The sequence below is a fragment of the Magnolia sinica genome, chromosome 14, assembly GCF_029962835.1.
Source record: "Magnolia sinica isolate HGM2019 chromosome 14, MsV1, whole genome shotgun sequence".
In the NCBI taxonomy this organism is placed as follows: domain Eukaryota; kingdom Viridiplantae; phylum Streptophyta; class Magnoliopsida; order Magnoliales; family Magnoliaceae; genus Magnolia; species Magnolia sinica.
In genome coordinates, this window is record NC_080586.1 from 67,824,360 (window position 1) to 67,842,097 (window position 17,738).

At 37.4% G+C, this 17,738-nt stretch overlaps 1 protein-coding gene across 1 annotated transcript in view; it reads left to right on the forward strand.

Annotated features, from left to right (window-relative positions):
* The window catches only part of LOC131226059 (mitochondrial Rho GTPase 1-like), a 55,591-nt gene that overhangs the window by 30,327 nt on the left and 7,526 nt on the right, over positions 1-17,738 (forward strand). The window contains exons 8-11 of the mRNA XM_058221730.1: positions 7,935-8,146; positions 8,339-8,408; positions 12,725-12,837; positions 16,375-16,525. Coding sequence (XP_058077713.1) covers positions 7,935-8,146; positions 8,339-8,408; positions 12,725-12,837; positions 16,375-16,525 — 546 coding nt within the window. The remainder of the gene's footprint in view (positions 1-7,934; positions 8,147-8,338; positions 8,409-12,724; positions 12,838-16,374; positions 16,526-17,738) is intronic.

Consider the following 17,738-nt stretch of genomic DNA (forward strand, 5'->3'; position numbering starts at 1 on the left):
ACCAACACTTAGAGAAATATCAGGTCTACTAGCGATTAAATATAACAAACTACCAATCATACTCAGATAAAGTTTTGAGTCAACATTTTTACCATTAGAGTCTTTTGATAGTTTCGGGGTAGTACTCATAGGAGTATCAAAATTTTTGCCATTTTCAAATCCAAATCTCTTGATTAGGTTCAAGGCATACTTAGATTGAGAAATGAATATTCCTTAAGTTGTTGCTTTACTTGCAATCCAAGGAAATAAGTCAATTCCCCAACCATGCTCATTTCGAATTGTGATTTCATCAAATCTGCAAACTCAATAGTCAAGTCAGTACAAGTTGATCCATAAATGATATCATCAACATAAATCTGTACCATTAAGATATGATCATTTTGTTTTTTAACAAAAAGAGTTTTATCAACAGATCCCATTTGAAAATTATGAGTTAAAAGAAATTTTGTTAGTTTCTCATACCATGCCCTAGGTACTTGTTTTAATCCATAAAGTGCCTTTTTAAGCCGATATACATGATCAATATTTTTAGAATCTTCAAAACCCATTGTCTATTCAACATAGACTTCTTCATGTAAATCGCCATTTAGAAAAGCACTTTTCACATCCATCGATAGATCTTTATCTTTCTAAAACATGCAATGGATATAAATAGTCTGATAGATTCAAGACGTGCTACCGGTGCAAAGGTTTCATCGAAATCAATCCCTTCAATTTGAGTATAACCTTGTACCACTAGTCTAGCCTTGTTTCTAATTATATTTCCACATTCATCGACTTATTTTTGAAAATCCATTTTGTTCCAATGATGTGTTTATCTTTAGGTCTTGGTACGAGATACCAAACATCATTTCTTACAAATTGGTTGAGTTCATCTTGCATCGCAACAATCCAATTCTCATCAGCCGGAGCTTCTTTTACGTTAGATGGTTCAATTTGGGATGTAAAACATACATAATTACATATATCCTCAAGTTGTCTACAGGTACGAACACCAGTGAGAGGGTTTCCAAGAATTTGTGTGGTTGGATGATCTTTAACAGTCCTCAACTCAGAATCAATCTGATTCGATGAAGTATCGGGTTTATCAATGATTAGTACTTCATCATTATTTGAATTAGAAATTGGTGTGTTTAAGTGATCATCAATGACAACATTATTGGATTCTTGAATCACAACAGTCATTTTGTTCGGAACCCTATAAGCTCGATTGTTTAAAGAGTATCCTAGAAAAATACCTTCATCACTCTTCGTATCGAACTTTCCCAAATTTTCACGATCACGTAAAATATAGCACTTCCTCTGCCAAAAACTCGAAAGTATTTAACAGTAGGCTTTTTATTGAACCACAATTCGTAAGCCGTTTTATTATTATCTTTTCTAGTGTAGACTCGGTTAATAATATAGCAAGCTGTGTTGACTGCTTCAGCCCAAAGATTTTTAGAGAGCTTCATGCTATTCAACATGACGTTAGCCATTTCTTGAAGCACCCTATTCTTTCTTTCTACAATTCCATTTTGTTGTGGAGTTTTGGGAGCAGAGAATTCATGTAATATTCCTTGGTCGATACAGAACTTCTCAAAATTGCTATTCTCAAATTCAGATCCATGATCACTACGAATTTTACTGATTTGAGAAGATTTTTCAGTTTGAATCCTTTTGAGAACTTTTCTTACTTCTTCAAGGGTTTCAGATTTATCCCTTAAGAAGACTACCCAAGTGAATCTGGTAAAGTCATCGACTATTACCAAGATATACTTTCTCCCACCACGACTTTCCGTTCTGGTAGGTCCTATCAGGTCCATGTGGAGAAGTTCGAGTGGTCTTGATGTGGTATTTGAATTCACCTTTTTGTGTGAGTTCTTTGTTTGTTTGCCTATCTGGCACTCACCACATATTTTATCTAATTTTTGAAGTTTGGGTAAACCTCTTACAAGTTCTCGTTTGCTCAATCGATATAAATTTCGATAATGTACATGTCCAAGACGTTTGTGCCATAAGTCGGTCTCGTCTGTATGGACCATGTAACATGTTTGATTAGATGAGCTGGATTCACTAATAATATAGCAATTTTCAGAGGTTCTACCGAGTTAATATTACAGAACCCTTATTGTTTAGTATTTCACAACTTTGATTAGAAAACCGAACATTATGATTATTATCACATATTTGTGATATACTAAGCAAGTTGTGCTTTAGGCCTTCAACGTATAAAACATTTTTAAACACCTGGAAGATTAAAAGTTGAACCGTACCTTGGCCTATAATCTTGCGATTGCTACCATCACCAAATGTGGTGAACCATCAGTCATATCTTTCAGAATCGGTGAATAAGGCTTTATCACTGTCATATGCCTGGAGCATCCACCGTCTAGGTACCACTTTGAATGACTTGTAGCTTTGAAAGCGGTGTGAGCAACCAAGCGGGTGACTTTAGGAACCCATTTCATAAGCTGTTTTGGGTTTAGGAACATAGTTGGTCTTCTTTTGTGTATCCTTGTAGGAATGACCTATAGAGTTAGATTTTAATAGCTCCTTGAGTAAATCAACTATCTTTTCAGCTAGTGGATTTCGATTCGGATTAAAGTTGACATGGCTGTTTCTAGGTTTTGAAAAGTTTTTGAATTTTTAGAAAAATCTTGATAAGTACTTTTCCCTTTTGAGTTTGAGGACTCTCCTTTAACAAACATAGGAGGAGTATACTTTTGTTTAGGAGGTAGATTTTTATCATAGCCCAACCGGGATCGATCGCCACATTTTCTTGATCCGGATAAAAGTTTTCTAACTTTGGATCACCTTGGGCATATTTCCATGTGTCCTTTAAACTCAGAAGAGAAGATACTTCAGTTTTAAGTTTAATTTTAGATTTTAAATCAACAATTAGTGAGTTTTTAAATTCCAAATCACATTTTGATTTTTCAAAACTATCTGAAATTTGTGATTTTTCTAAGACAAGTGAATCAAAACAATTTTTGAGTGTAGAAAACTTTTCTTTTTGACGTTTAAGTTTGTAACAATTTTACAACTTTCCTTATATAGGGCATTGTAAGCGTCTTGAAGATCATCTTCATTTTCACATTCACTATTGATTTTCTTCACATGTATAGTCATTATCATAAAATGTGAATTTGGCTAGAGTAATAAGAGCTTTAATATCATTGAACGACTCAGTTTCAGAATCTAATTATTCAGAAGAACCTTCAGAATCAAATGATTCATCCCATGTAGCCAACATACCCTTCTTCTTGGGTTTGTCCCTTTTAGGACATTTATTTGCTAAGTGCCCATATTCTTGACAGTTGTAACATTGACTATCTTTCAAAGATTTTTGAAATTTGGGTCTAAACTTCTTTTTGTCATTTGATTTTTGAAAATCAACCCTTTTCTTGCTTTTGAAAATTTTGTAAAATTTTTTAGCTAAAAGAGCCATATCATCTTCTGAATCAGAATTTTCTTCTGAATTACATTTAGATGATTTTAGAGCGATAGATTTACCTTTAGGAGCTTTAAAGTTTAACTCGTAGGTTTGTAGAGAACCAACTAGTTCTTCAACCCTCATATTATCCGTATCACGAAGTTCCTGGATTGCGGTTACTTTAGAATTGAACCGTTCAGGAAGTGAGCGTAGTATTTTTGCACACACTTTACTTTCTGGGATTTTATCGCCAAGACCCCACATTGAGTTTACAATGTCATTCAATCTAGTGTAGAAGTCCATAAACATTTCATTTTCCTCCATATGAATTTCTTCAAATCTGGTTATGAGGAGTTGGACTTTAGATTTTTAACAATTGTAGTACCCTCGTGTGTCATTTCTAATATATCCTAAGCTTGCTTTGCAGTATCACAAGAAATGATTCTTTTGAACTCATCCGGTGATAGTGTGCAAGTAATTGCATTTAGTGCTTTAGCATTTGCACTACTCTCACTTTTCTGAAGGGTGGTCCATTGGTAATATGGTGTGGTTTTCATAGATTTTGAACCATCAACCCCAGTAACTTCCATGATAGGAGGATTCCATTCAGTCACTGTGGCTTGCCACACATTTTCATCCATTGATTTGAGGAAGATCCTCATTCTGGCTTTCCAATAAGCATAGTTGGAGCCATCAAAGGGTGGAGGCCTAGTGACTGAAAGGCTATCAAAATTTGACATCTTAAATAGCTTAAATCGTTAGCTCAGGAATTAAATCCAAGAATTAAAAAAGGAGCTATTAGGCTTTGATACCACTTGAAAAGGCCAAGCTATATGTCCTAGAGGGGGGGTGAATAGGACAATGCCAAATAAAAACTTATAACAGCGGAATAATAAAGAAAATGATAGCCAAATTAAATAACAATGCAGGAAAGTAAAACAACCTCAAAATTCAGATCTTGAGAGGTTGATACAAACGTTATTCTAAGGACAACCTTACACCAAAAACAGAGTTTATGGTAGGACAACCTTATTTCTAGAAAGGTCTTTGTATCAAGTCTCAAATCGAAGAGGAATACAGAATTAAATATAAACTGAAATGAAATAACTTGTAATTAAAAATGTATTGTTCTAGGGATAGCCATACACCATAAAAATGGCAGGGCAACCTTGCTGGAACAACTTTCAAATGAAATTGAAAATCAAGCTTATAAAGGAATAGCAGAAAGTAAATTCTAAGCTATTACAACATTCTCACAAAGCTTGAAATAATTACAACATTCACCACCATACATACATCCCACAAAAAGAATAAAAAATTAGAAGAATAAAACAATCAACCACAACTCAAGGGATTATAGTGGTTCGCCTGTGTGTTCACCAACTGTTAAACAACAGCCACACAAAATGCTACTCCACTCCTAATATCCTCACACAGGGGATATTAGCGTTCACTAAAAATAGGTTTTCCCAGGTTCACCCAAAACCCTTACAATTGTGTCTTTGTATGTGGGCTTACACAATTAAAAAAACCCCACTTCTGAGTTTTCCTGGCTTTCCTCAGATAACCAAAATAACAAGATTTTTCTAGCAAATCTTGAAAGAAACCAAAATAATAGAAAGGAATTTACAATATGTAAAATACCTGAAAATCTCCTTCGTTGTAGCAGCCCGGTAGAACCAAATCAAAGTAGATGATTGAATGTCCAAGTTCAATGTCCAGGACTCGATGACAATGGTTCTAATTCTAATCGATTTTCAATTAAACCAAATAGGGCTTGCCTTAATTGATTGTGGTTCCAAAGACAGGGACTAATAATTCCTCTTTATCAAATCGATTGGAATATAAGAAACAAAATCAATTAAGATAAAGCTAAGGAAAGAGAATATTGGAGCACGGAATTATCTCTCGGAAGTTCGACGAAGATTGGCTTGAATACTTTAATTAAATCGATGATTTCTTCCGAGATTCGTGCACTATTTATAGGTGAGAAGATCGGGTCTTCGACTGGTCTAGAGTGCTCTTTGACTAGTCGAAGCAGTAACAGATATTTGAAAAAATTGGCGGGATTTGCTTTGACCGTTCTACGACTGGTCGTAGGTTTCCTTCGACTGGTCGTAGGTCCTGCAAAGGTTCGCTGGACTTCGAGTCGTAGATTGTACGACTGGTCGAAGATCAGTCGACACTGTTCCTACGACTGGTCGAACAGATTCTAGGACTAGTCGAAGGCTAACAGATTTTATCCGGAATTTGTAACAAACTTACGACTGGTCGAGGAATTTCTTAGACTGGTCGAAGCAAGTCTAGGACTAGTCGAAGAAGGCCTAGGACTAGTCGAAGAACAGACCAATCACATGTAAAATAACATTCGACTTATGTATCCGAAATGACCTACTTCTAAGGTCAACCTATGGTCAAACAAACCTCAATCATGAAGTATGGACATTGAAGCATTAGGAACAAGTGACCTTGAAGTATCAGTCTTGAAGTCTTGATGTAGTTGAACTCTTCATGTAACTCAATCTTGAAAGTGGCTTGAGTTTCAGCTTGAGTCTTGAGTTCAGCTTGAGTTTCAACTTGAGTCTTGAGATCAGCTTGAGTTTCAGCTTGAGTCTTGATTTCAGCTTGAGTCTTGCTTTGTGAGCAGTTCTTGCATTCAAGAGTCTTGTCTTATGAGCAGTTCTTTCATTCAAGATCTTGAGTCTTGTACTTGAGAGCTTTGCTTGTTATGAGCTTAGCTTGTTTATGAATGTTGATCCTTGAGAAAGCTTCACTTATGCAAGTTATATATAATAGAGTATAATAGTGATTTTGGCACTACAAATTTGACAACAAAGAGGGATAGAAACTAAAATCAAAATCACAAAAAAAAGAACACTTTAAAAAAAATAAAAATTCAAAGCCAATTATGCCCTAAATTATTCCCTTCTTTGTTTCAGTGGAAGGGAGTTATTTGATACTCGAATAGAGTACCACAGTAGATCTGCATGCACTCATAAATTGTACGCGTGGCCTATATTGACTCAAATTAACCTATTAAATTGTAGAACCTGCTTAGAACCCACTGTCATGAAGCCACAGTCCCAAAATCAGATTGGTTGGACAATCCTAACCTCGGATTTGTGGACACCTGTTTGTTGAAATAGGACCATTGGATATTTTTCATTTCAACACTCCACTAAATGCTCACCAATCCGATGGTCAGATAAAGCGCAATCTTTTGTTCATGATACATCTAAATTGGGACCCATAATTTGGATGAGTAGTTTTATGCCACATTTACAATTTCTAAGTGCTTGTACGTATCAGTTTTGGTGGCGAACAGGATGGTACACCAAAACCAATTTCTAGTCCGTGCTTGGTATAAGTTTGGGTGATTGAAGAGCAAAGATGGTGAGCATGAGATTGTCCGATTCAAAAAATGCCGAGTCAGAGATGGTTCCTTTGCAAAGGTTCCTTTAAGGGGTTAATAAGGACTTTGCAATTGCTGATGGTCTTTCATTCAACTAACTTGATGTTCGAGATTACCTTCTTTCTTAATAAAGCTTTCTATATCTATCAAAGCGTTTCTTTTGTTTTTCTCTTTCTGGTATACGTGTTCTATGTATTTTCTATGCATTTGTTGATTGAAGATCCTGCAGCATAATAATGTTGTCTCAGTGGCCTAAGTTTGCCAGTTAGCGTTGGAAGGACATTCCAGCTTTCACCAAGGTTTAATAAATTAAAACTTGAGACATGAATTGGATTGTGACTTGCCTCCAGTTGAGTTGGAAATTTTTAAGTGTTTGGCTTGTCTCAAGATGTCAGCAGACTTGTTTGAGCTTCGACTGAAATATACAGAGTTTCAAATCAAGCCAAGTTTTAGGGAATCTTGACTTGGTCTCTATTGAGTCAATCACTCTCTGCCAAGTTCTGAATCGACTTGTGAAGTTATTTAAACTGGTTGATACGGATGTGTGAAAGTGTGAGGGAAGTAACCAAGTATAAAACACTTGACGCTTCATAGCTGCTGTCCTGAATGATGCGGAGAGCTAGTAGCCAAGAAGTTCTAGTGCTCTTTCTTTTCTAAGGGTTCTATGGTTCATGGTATTGAATGCGGCTGTGCAAAATTGGCAAATCATTAAGCTGTATTTTACTTGGCGACTGTGACTTATGTTTAACATGTACCGTTGGATCATATAAGCGTGGAACTCTAGTTGGTAGTTGCAGATTTCCTAGGACCACATATCTTGAGGAAGCCTGGAATCTTCTAATGTTTGCATGGTTGACATGTATTAGTTCAAAGGTTCAGATTTTTATTCCACTCTGAGACCTATGTTATATAGTGTTACTACTTGGGATTTTGCTAACGTCTGGTTTTTCTTTTGCATTATGTTGTTTCTGTAATATTTCATAGAATCTGATTATTTATTTACTTATCAACAACTTGCTTTTAATTGTATCTTACCTTAACAAGTTTCTTTTCTGTTTAAGCTGTATGAGCATTATAGGCTTTCTAAGGAATTGCTTGTGATTGCAGTGGGCCCTTATGACAATGTTAGATCCACGAAGTAGTCTGACTAATTTGATATACATTGGGTATACTGGTGATCTGGCTTTGGCACTCCATGTAACTAGACGGAGGAAGTTAGATCGCAAGCGACAACAGTCTCAAAGAAGTGTTTTTCAGTGCTATGTTTTTGGACCTAAAAATGCTGGAAAGTCTGCATTGTTGAATTCATTAATTGGAAGGTATGGTACCTTGTAAATGTGTTATCCTGGTCAATTCAGATCTGATTTATAAGGATGTTTTGAGAATACTTTATTAAATGTCTTTGTTTATGGCTGTGTGCAAGCAGCATTTCAAAGTGAGTGTAGCTCTGCCGACAACAGTTACTACTTAGTCGTTGCTGACTGTATTTTCATTGCTGATTTCAAATGCAGGCCCTTCTCTGAAAGATATACTTCAACAAAGAATGAGCGTTTTGCAGTGAATGTTGTTGATCAACCAGGGGTAAGTCAGGTGTCAATAAAAATGTATTATCTACAACCTGATAGAAAATGTAATGTCCTTCACCCTCTGCACAAGAGGGCGAAGGATTTGTAGTATCGATATCCAAATTTTTGTGTGTTGAAATACTTCAATAATGCTAACCATTATGAGTTATCGATTATTTTGCCATGTCAAGAAAATTTCTCTTTTATAATTTTATTGGTAGCCTTAGCGACACGAATGTTTTCATTTAACTGTTCTAAGAAATACAAGCTTTCGTGATCCCCGGTTTCTTTTGAAGTTCTATTTTATTTCTCAACTTATCTACCTCCACTTGTAGTGTTCAGTATGCAAAATTAACCTTGTTTTGTGCTCGTGTTGCGAGAATTCTTCTAAGAGGTCAATTTACCTGTATTCAAATGCATTTATTTCCAAAACTCTACAAATTTGGCTGTGTCACTTTACCTTTCCTTCCTTTTCTTTCTGAAATACATATGACATAAATTTAGGTTTTGCTCAATAAGAGAAATGTTTCGGATGGAAAATGCCTCATTACATTTACATGAACCATTACGTTGCACTATATGATTGACCCAGTAGAATACTCCTATTAGATATTAAATTTTTAACATTTGATTAATGTATACTACTGCCTGAATGAGTACTATCTTCTAGGGTTGGCCAAGGGAGGGACCGTCAATCCATCACCCCCTTGTGTTGTTGTGCGTGTCGGAACTACTCGGATCATCCTTTTGAGTTTCCACACTTTGTGGCATTCCACTTTGAAGAAATTCTCTAGAGGGCTTAATTTTGGACAAAAACATGTCTGTAGATTCCAATGCAACAGCCTCTCTGATGCAGAACAATTACCCACTTGCTCTAAAAGCTTGAACTATTGGAGCATGGCGAATCAATCCCTCTATCTCATAGCCCAGGCCTCACATCTCATGGGTTAGGACCTCGGACGAATCCCCCTCGCGAGCCCCAAATCACATGGGTATCGCCTCACACGAGCCACCTACCTCACACAGATGGGGCCCGCCTTACATGGGCTGCTCACCCCGAGTGTGTCCTCGCATGCCACAGGCTACCCCACTCGAGCTCGGTATGAAAATGCCCCTGCATTACTCTCCTTCCAAGGGTTCCACATGTTGGCAGACTGAACCAAACGACCATTGGCAGGGGTTGCCTCTTTGCCAACCAAGCTAGGCAACACCCATGAAATGTCAAATAGCTTAAAAGAGTGACCAAACTGCTGTTGCTAGGTTGCAATAGGTTATGTGATCTAGTGATTCTATTTTCCAACAGGTAGACTGTTGAAGGTGATCCACGGTCAATATTTTGTTGAATCCTACAAAAAGTTGTAATCTGAGGTGAGATCGAGCAAGTTCCCAACCTCCAACGCAAGGCACAACACCTTTTGATGCAGGACATGAAAATTTAAATATGCTATGCAAGATTCCAGGCTTTAGATCATACTAGTTCAGAAACAATCACATAAAATTCCATGTCGCACAAAAAAGTCAAGCATTCAACAAGGGGAATCTATGCGGGTCTAGGCCTACACATGCTAGGGCTGGATCAATTAAAGTTATAAACCAAACAATGCTTAAAGGAGAGTAAATTCATCTACATATGCACAGAAATATTTCCCCAATCCAAGGGCTTCACAAGTTTCAATTCGGGGAACCCTAGGGTTAGAAAAAGGGGCAAAGAAATTGGAATTTAAGACAATCTGGGGTTAGGGTTAGAGAAATCAAGTAAGAGAGGAGTGAAAGAGAGGAGAGAGTGAACCTAAAGCCAGCCTGTGCGTGTGAACAACAGGCCAGGCCTAATGCACGTGTGCTGATGGCTGTTCGCACGTGCATGGGGCCCACGAACCCAAAAACCCCCAGCTAGGGTCTGGTCGGCCAGGGCTAGGCTACACAATCACCAAGTTTCAGCCCGATAGGAGGTCTGGTCCGCGCGTGGTGCTCCGCCGAAGTTTCAGCCCTCCTACGGGGTTGGATTCTGAAAATTTGTTGTCGGAAAGAATTGGATGCAAAATAATAATGGATTTGTAGGTTGAATAGCTGTAGGAAACTGTGAATATGGATGGTAGGAGATGGGGGCGAATCAGGATAGGTGTGACTTCGCACCACGGTAGTAGCCCTTCGTAGAAGGGAGGGTTTCACACCCAATTAGGCTTTCACAACTCAAAGAGGAGCAGGAAAACGCAGAAATTTTATTCAATCTTCAATGAGAAAAAAGACTACAAGGGGTGCCTATATATAATAAAATCTTATACCCCAAAACTCGCGCCATGTGTACAACCTATTACTTAGAGACGAAGTAACTACAAATAACAACTAATCAAAGTAATCTAAACCGTCCATGATGTTTCTAATAACAATAATAATCAAAACTCAAAGTACTAGATCGTTTACAATAGTGGGCCAAGATCATGAGAACCTATGGTGGGATTCAAATGACGATTGGGTCCACTCCAAGGAACCAAAATGCAGTCCTCTAACTAGGAGCTCCTCCCTGGACATCGTCATCGATCTAGATCGATGGTGGGGCTCTCCTCCTTGCGTACGCGCATAGGGCGTAGGAGGTGCGCGTGATGTCCCCATCACCTTTATTTTATAATCCTTGAAAGAGCTTCTATAGAGAATGCTCCATGTACATTACTACCATTAGCCTTGAAACAGCTTCTATGGAGAACGCACTCTGTGTACATTACTAGAACTCGACATTCCGTTAGAAGTGATTGTTTTGTTTTATGAAAAATCAAAATTTTATTAATTCATATCTTGCACTTCCCTTATGATAAGAAAGTAAGGTTAAAGCCCATGTAGTTTAAAATTTAATGGATTTCATTTTGCAAGCAGTAATGGCTTTTCTACAGTTTTCTTTGTTCTTCTCATTGAGATGCCTGTATGGATTTGTGCAACTAAGGTAGGCCCAGTGGTGATTAGTGTATGTTTGAAGGTTCGCCATCCCTTCGGTGGACAATAGAGTATTCGAACACTGTTGGGATAAGAATGTCCTCCCTGAAACCACATTTTGGGGTGAAAATACCTGTTTTAATCTTAACCAAAACACAAAGTTTTTGATTGTCTTGGAAAGCCTCTCACCAGGATTTAGCATTGCAACCAACTGTACCTAGATGCACCAAAATGCAGGGAAAATGTGTGGCTGAGAAGGCAATCAATGCATTGAATTTAGATGTTTTCTTTTCTTCCTTTCTTTCTTTGCCTGATATGTGGAGGTTTTATTAAGATAACAAAGCAAGTAGGAAATGATATGAAAACAACAGCTTGACTTTGGAGCTGGAATACAAAATAAAGCACAAAGCCTGAAAGAAAAGGGAAACTCAGAGCTTGCAAGCTCTAAACCACAGCCACATTTCTCCTATCAATAGTCGGAAGATTGGTCATGAGAACACTTTTGCTTAGAAACTGGGCAGCCATCTTTGCATCCCGCAGCATGTGGGATAAATAAATTGGGAAATCAGCACAAATCTCTTTGATTTCCTCTAGCATGTTGGTGAATCAACGCAGAAACTTGCCAGATTTGGTACACTCAATAACACTGGATGAATCGCCTTATACAAATTGCTGGAAGAAAGGTTGGCAGTGGTGATGGTCTTAATAGCCATAAATAATGCCTTCACTTCAGCAAAACCCTTGAATGCTGACAGGCCCTGAGAACTCAATCACTCTTAGTGAATTGAGATCTTTTGCACCCTGAAAAAGGTGTGAAGGGTTGGGTGAAACAGTTCTCCAAAAAATCAAATTAAACTAGTGTGGGTTTCAGTTTCTATGGGGCAAGAAACAGATGAACCACCAAACCATGCTGCGGATAGCTATGTATGATGATCTATTTCCCTGAGACGGTGGAAGAACATAGCTTTTGTTGCTCCTTTGTTAGCAAGGTATTCCGTAACGGTAATGGTGGCCGTAATGGCCACCGCTGTTGCCGTTACGATACAGGCCATAATGGCCGTTACAGCCTTCTTCTTCTTCTTCTTCTTCTTCTTTTTTGTTTTCAAAGAAAATCTGTATCCCTTATGTAACGGCCATTACGACACACCATATTTGTTAATTCATTGATATTTTCTATGAAAATCAGTTAGAGCATGTGAAGACAATGTCCATGAAGGAAATACATGATAGACCATTTGTTGCATTGCGAAATATCCATCTTGTCACTGTCATATATTTTACAGTTTTGTCTGATGCAACTTTGATTCTCTCTCTCTCTCTTTTTCAAACCCAAAAGTCTATTTCTCTTTTGTTGTTCAAGATGTGCTTTTTGTGGCTAAAAGTATGCGCTTTATCTTGTCCTTCAAGGGAACTAAAAAGACCCTTATAATGCGTGAAGTACCTGAAGATGGAGTTAAGGATCTCTTGTCTGATAAAGAGTCCTTGGCAGCATGTGACATAGCAGTGTTTGTGTATGACAGGTATTGGTTGAGCAGTTCCTGCTTGTCAGTATTGCTTCCTCAGCTATTACAAATACAATGTTTTACATAGTACTGTCTTGTTATACATTCTCCTTAGTAATGTCAGCAAACGCAATATTTCTATGTCACTTCCTTGTCAACATTATTGTCATGCATGAAAATATCATCTGTGGCATTTAATGTATTAATGCAATATCTGCTAGTTGCTGTCAGCTTGATGCCAATGATTATGATTTATGTGTAGATAGCTTCAAGTAAGAATCATCAGCTGTTTCTTAGAAGTTATCAACACCTGCTCTTCTTTTCATCCAGTGATCTTTTCCTTGCATGGGGTTTCTTAACTTTATTCACGAATTTAAAATGCATCTTTTACCAGTATGATTTACTAAGGGTATGGCATGTGCGATGCACTTGGAGGAAGAGTTGGGGAGACAAAAAGATAAAGACATGAAGGAAAAGGATGTGGCTATTCGCTACACACTCAGAGCGAAAGGGAATGCTTTTCAATGGTGGGCGACCCATCCATACTTCTCCGGTGCCATGGCCTACTTGAGTTTTAGATCTAGCTTGTTTTCAGGCTGACATTCTAGCATAAGAAACCACAAGATATGTACAAGTGGGTTTTATACAGATTGTTGCCACGTACTGTCCCTTGCCAAGCAACTACATTTTTGTGACCGTTTTACCCTTTAATGTCCAAAAGCTGCTTGTTATATATGGTCATTGTTTCAAATAGCGCCCGTAGCATAACATGGCCGTAGCGCTACGTAGCGTCCCAAATATCGTAAATCCCCTGTAGAGCATGCTACAGGGCTCGTAGTGTTAAGCTACAATTACGTAGCGCGTAGCGTCCGTAACGTAAGCCACAATGTATTTTTTTACTATTTTAATTTATTATTATTATTTTTTCATGTTTTCTTTCTTTCTAATGTTGAGGAATGTGACACTTGTATTGTACTTGATACTTTTAACCTATGCGATTTTTATTTCTTTTCATAATTGTGACTTGTGGTTTCAATTAGACATTATTAATTAAAGTGGTTTGCTTAGAAGGTTGTTGATGTGATAATTATTTGATTTGGCTTATATATGTGGATTGGCTTTTGATAAATGATAACTAATAACTTTTTTGAACATGATTATAATTGATAGAATGAATCATCTTTTAGGCATTTTTATACTTTTTTCCTTTTTTTTTTTTCCACTATTTATTATATTTGTCCTATTTTTAAATTAAAAAATAGAAGTATCGTGTAGCTTATGCTACATGCTACGTATTTACGCTACACGCTATAGAGGGCTGAGCGCTACGCATCACGCTACCGCTATTTAAAACACTGTATATGGTATAGATGATTCCCCGTGTTTGTTGTGTAAAATTGTCTGACTAACTTGTGAGGTTTAGTAACACTTTGCGTAGGGATGGCAATTCGTCACACTTAGGTTGAGCAAGTGGTAAATTTTGAATAGATCCTAATTCTGATCGGTTCGTTTGCAATGGTGCTTTCTTTTGACATTTGTTAATTTTGTTCATGACTATATATGTTTTCCCATTATAATGCCTCTGCATATGATTGTGTAAGGTTTTTTACTAGCTCATTAAATAACATTCTGATTGGTTCATTTCCGCTGGTGCTTACTTTTGAGCATGTGAGCTTATCTGATCAACTAACCAACCACTGATTGAACTTTTAACTTCTTTGGAATAGCTAGGTTTGGAAATTGGGGAATTGCACTTGCACTGGTAATACTCATTATGTGCTACAGATTTTTTCTGTAGCTACTTATAGTCTGTCATCTTCTAGTACCTTTTTGTTAAAAATAAAAAATAAAAAATCTGCATAAATAAAATGTGTATATTATCTTCTAAAAGGTTGTCTATTAGGCAGTATCGTTAGCTCTCTCTCTCTCTCTCTGTGAGAAACTGTCCAGAGCGCCTAGTTGCATAGGGACATGTGAACAATCAAACCAATTGATTGGATTGTCCATTATGTCCTGTCTGCATTTCATTGGCCACTGGAAAGTCATACTGATTGGGGAATTGGAACCATCCGATCAGTAGTGTATAAAATGGATGATTAAGATTGTTTATGGAAAGTATCTCCAGCTAATAATTTGGATGAATAGGAGGATTATCTCATGCATGTGATGTTTGCATAGTGCCAGTGAAGAGTTGGCTGGACCTAATTCACGGTGGAGATTGACTGTTTTGGTTGTCAATGTTAACCTATTCAACTAAGAGGATTATAGCCCATTACGCTTTAGTAGCACCGTATCATATATATATATATATATATATGTGTGTGTGTGTGCGTGTGTGTGTGTGTGTGTGTGTGTGTGTGTGTGTGTGTGTGTGTGTGTGTGTGTGTGTGTCATATCAGCACTGCATTGCCATTAACCAAATTTCTTTTTTTTTTTTTGGGTATGATACGATTAATCTTTATATATCTTTCAGCATTGTCATATATCTATGGGGATTTCTTCAAACTGCTAAGTTTTGTACCTCATGTCTTTGCTTGGCACTGATCTACTTTTCCGAGTCTGAAGTTCAAAAGCAACAGAACAATGATAAGATTATTGTTAGCACAAGAAACCATGCAAGTTAGAACACTTAATGCTCAGGTATATTTTGCAAGAAAGAACTAGTGTTAAGAAGTGAATTTCCAGGATGAATAGATGAAATGTCTAGATTTTAGATCGTTTAATAGAGCCTATCATGAAAACCAAAATCTCTCATGCATTCATTTCCAAAATCTTCCTAGTTCATATGCAAAGATGCACCAACTGTTTATAATACTTTACCAAATGCTCAGTGCATGCTGTCGATGCTACTTCTTACAAGTAGAAAAGCCTACAGAGTGGAAAGTAGGCGATGGACTGCAGTGGACTATCCACTAGTAACACAGTCAAAAGACTCAAAACTTCTTCAATCTTGTCTGAATGACGTGATCTTGAGCTTGTTGGAAAGGTGTACTTGATTAGCTCTCCTATACTACCAATTCTGATTCATTTCGACCTCATTCACCCTCAAAAATAAGTTTGTCTTCTTGGATCACTACAATTACCGTGGTCCCTTTGAGACGTGAAGTTTGAATATCATTTTCCCTTGCATCTGTTCATTGTGGCTTCAGTTTGGAGACCTTTGGAGTTCATTAATTGTCACTTTGGTTCTTTTCTGTTGTTGAAAATCTTGCATGCGGCCTTCTATTCAATCTTATTGGCTTTATTTTCTCAGTTTCTCTGTGCTGATATTCATTTTCATTAAATCATAAGAGATCTAGTTCATAAGTGTGCCTTACAGTCTTACTATGTGGTGGACAATTAAAACTAGAGCGGTCTAGTTCTCGAGTTTGCTTGCCTCTACCATGTCTGTTGGCAATTAAAGACAAGTGATGGCAGGGTTTACAGTGTTTCTCGATTACATTATTCATGAAACTAGCTTTTGCAGTATCCTTAATTGCATTCTCAATTAACAATCTTTAACATGGTTGATTCCCATAGGAAATGATGAATGATACTAACTTTATGAATTTGCAGTTCTGATGAAAACTCATGGCAAAAAGCAATGGATTTGCTTGTAGAAGTTGCCAGTCATGGAGATGACACTGGATTCGAGGTGCCTTGCCTCATTATTTCAGCAAAGGATGATCTTGATCCGTCTCCAATAGCCTTACAAAATTCAACAAGGGTATTTAGTATACAGTTTGTGCTTTAGATTCATTTTAATCTTTATGTCCGGCATCCATAGTTATGAACTTCCTCTTTTTATCCATGCTATTATTAATTTTTTATTTTATCTGGCTTGACATGTTCCTTTGAGAAATTGTAGCTTCTTCTCTATTATGTGAAAATAGCCTTTATTGAGTAATCAAGAACTAGAGCTGCACCTTGACTGGACTAACTCATTTCAAAGTTCAGCAGATGGTGCCATATCTTAGGGTCCACTTGGTGCACGTCATAGCTATGTATTATTGTCTGGACATGGTTATTTTATGGTGATTGTTGTTGTGATAGGCAATGGATATTTGATGTTTGGCAGTAATACTGCTCATCAGTATCAGACTCTGTGGATTGGGCTATATGCTGTTTGGACGATGTATCATATATTAATGAGAAAATATGTAATTATTTGCTATTTATTTTTTTAGAAAACTCATTTATCTTAACCAACCTATGCCTGTCTCAAGCCTGAATAAAGGAGGAGGTTGTGTCAGGTTGGCAGCTGGCTTGAAACTTTTTCCATTTACTTTCACCATGAATCCTGACAGTATGACATTCCAAATTCACTATTATGGCCCATGATAGAGTGGAATGCTGGAACAAGATTCATGTAGCCAACCCCAATTAATTTGGATAAGGCTTAGATGATGATGTTCGTGTTCTAGTTGTATAAATTGTGCAGCCCATGCTTAGTTTTACAAATTATGTACAGAAACTGGTTAGCTAGTATGGCAGCTTAAGTACATGCACAGTTATAGTACTACCATTTAACTTCCAACATGTTCCTGTTACGGCCATTATGGCCCCGTAAGGCGTAACAGTTCCCATCATTACTGTTACATAATTGCCATTAGAGCTGTCACGTAACTGTTTTTGAATACCTTAATCTTACCACAAAATACACCAATTTCAAATGGGTGTATGTTGTGTAACATAAAAGACGATTAACGATTTCCTCTCCACGACGAGTTCTACAATGTTGGAATCGATGGACAGCCAATAGTCTGACTCAACATACCGGTGTGGCCTACCTTGTGAATGGATAAGCCTGATTTTCTAGAAGGGTGGTCATCATAGTGGGCCCTATTGCTTTCATGGTGCTGATTACGTAAACAAAACGCATGTTATTGGGTAAAATGGCACGTTACCTGTAAGTTGTGGTACCATTGCTCCTTTGGGTG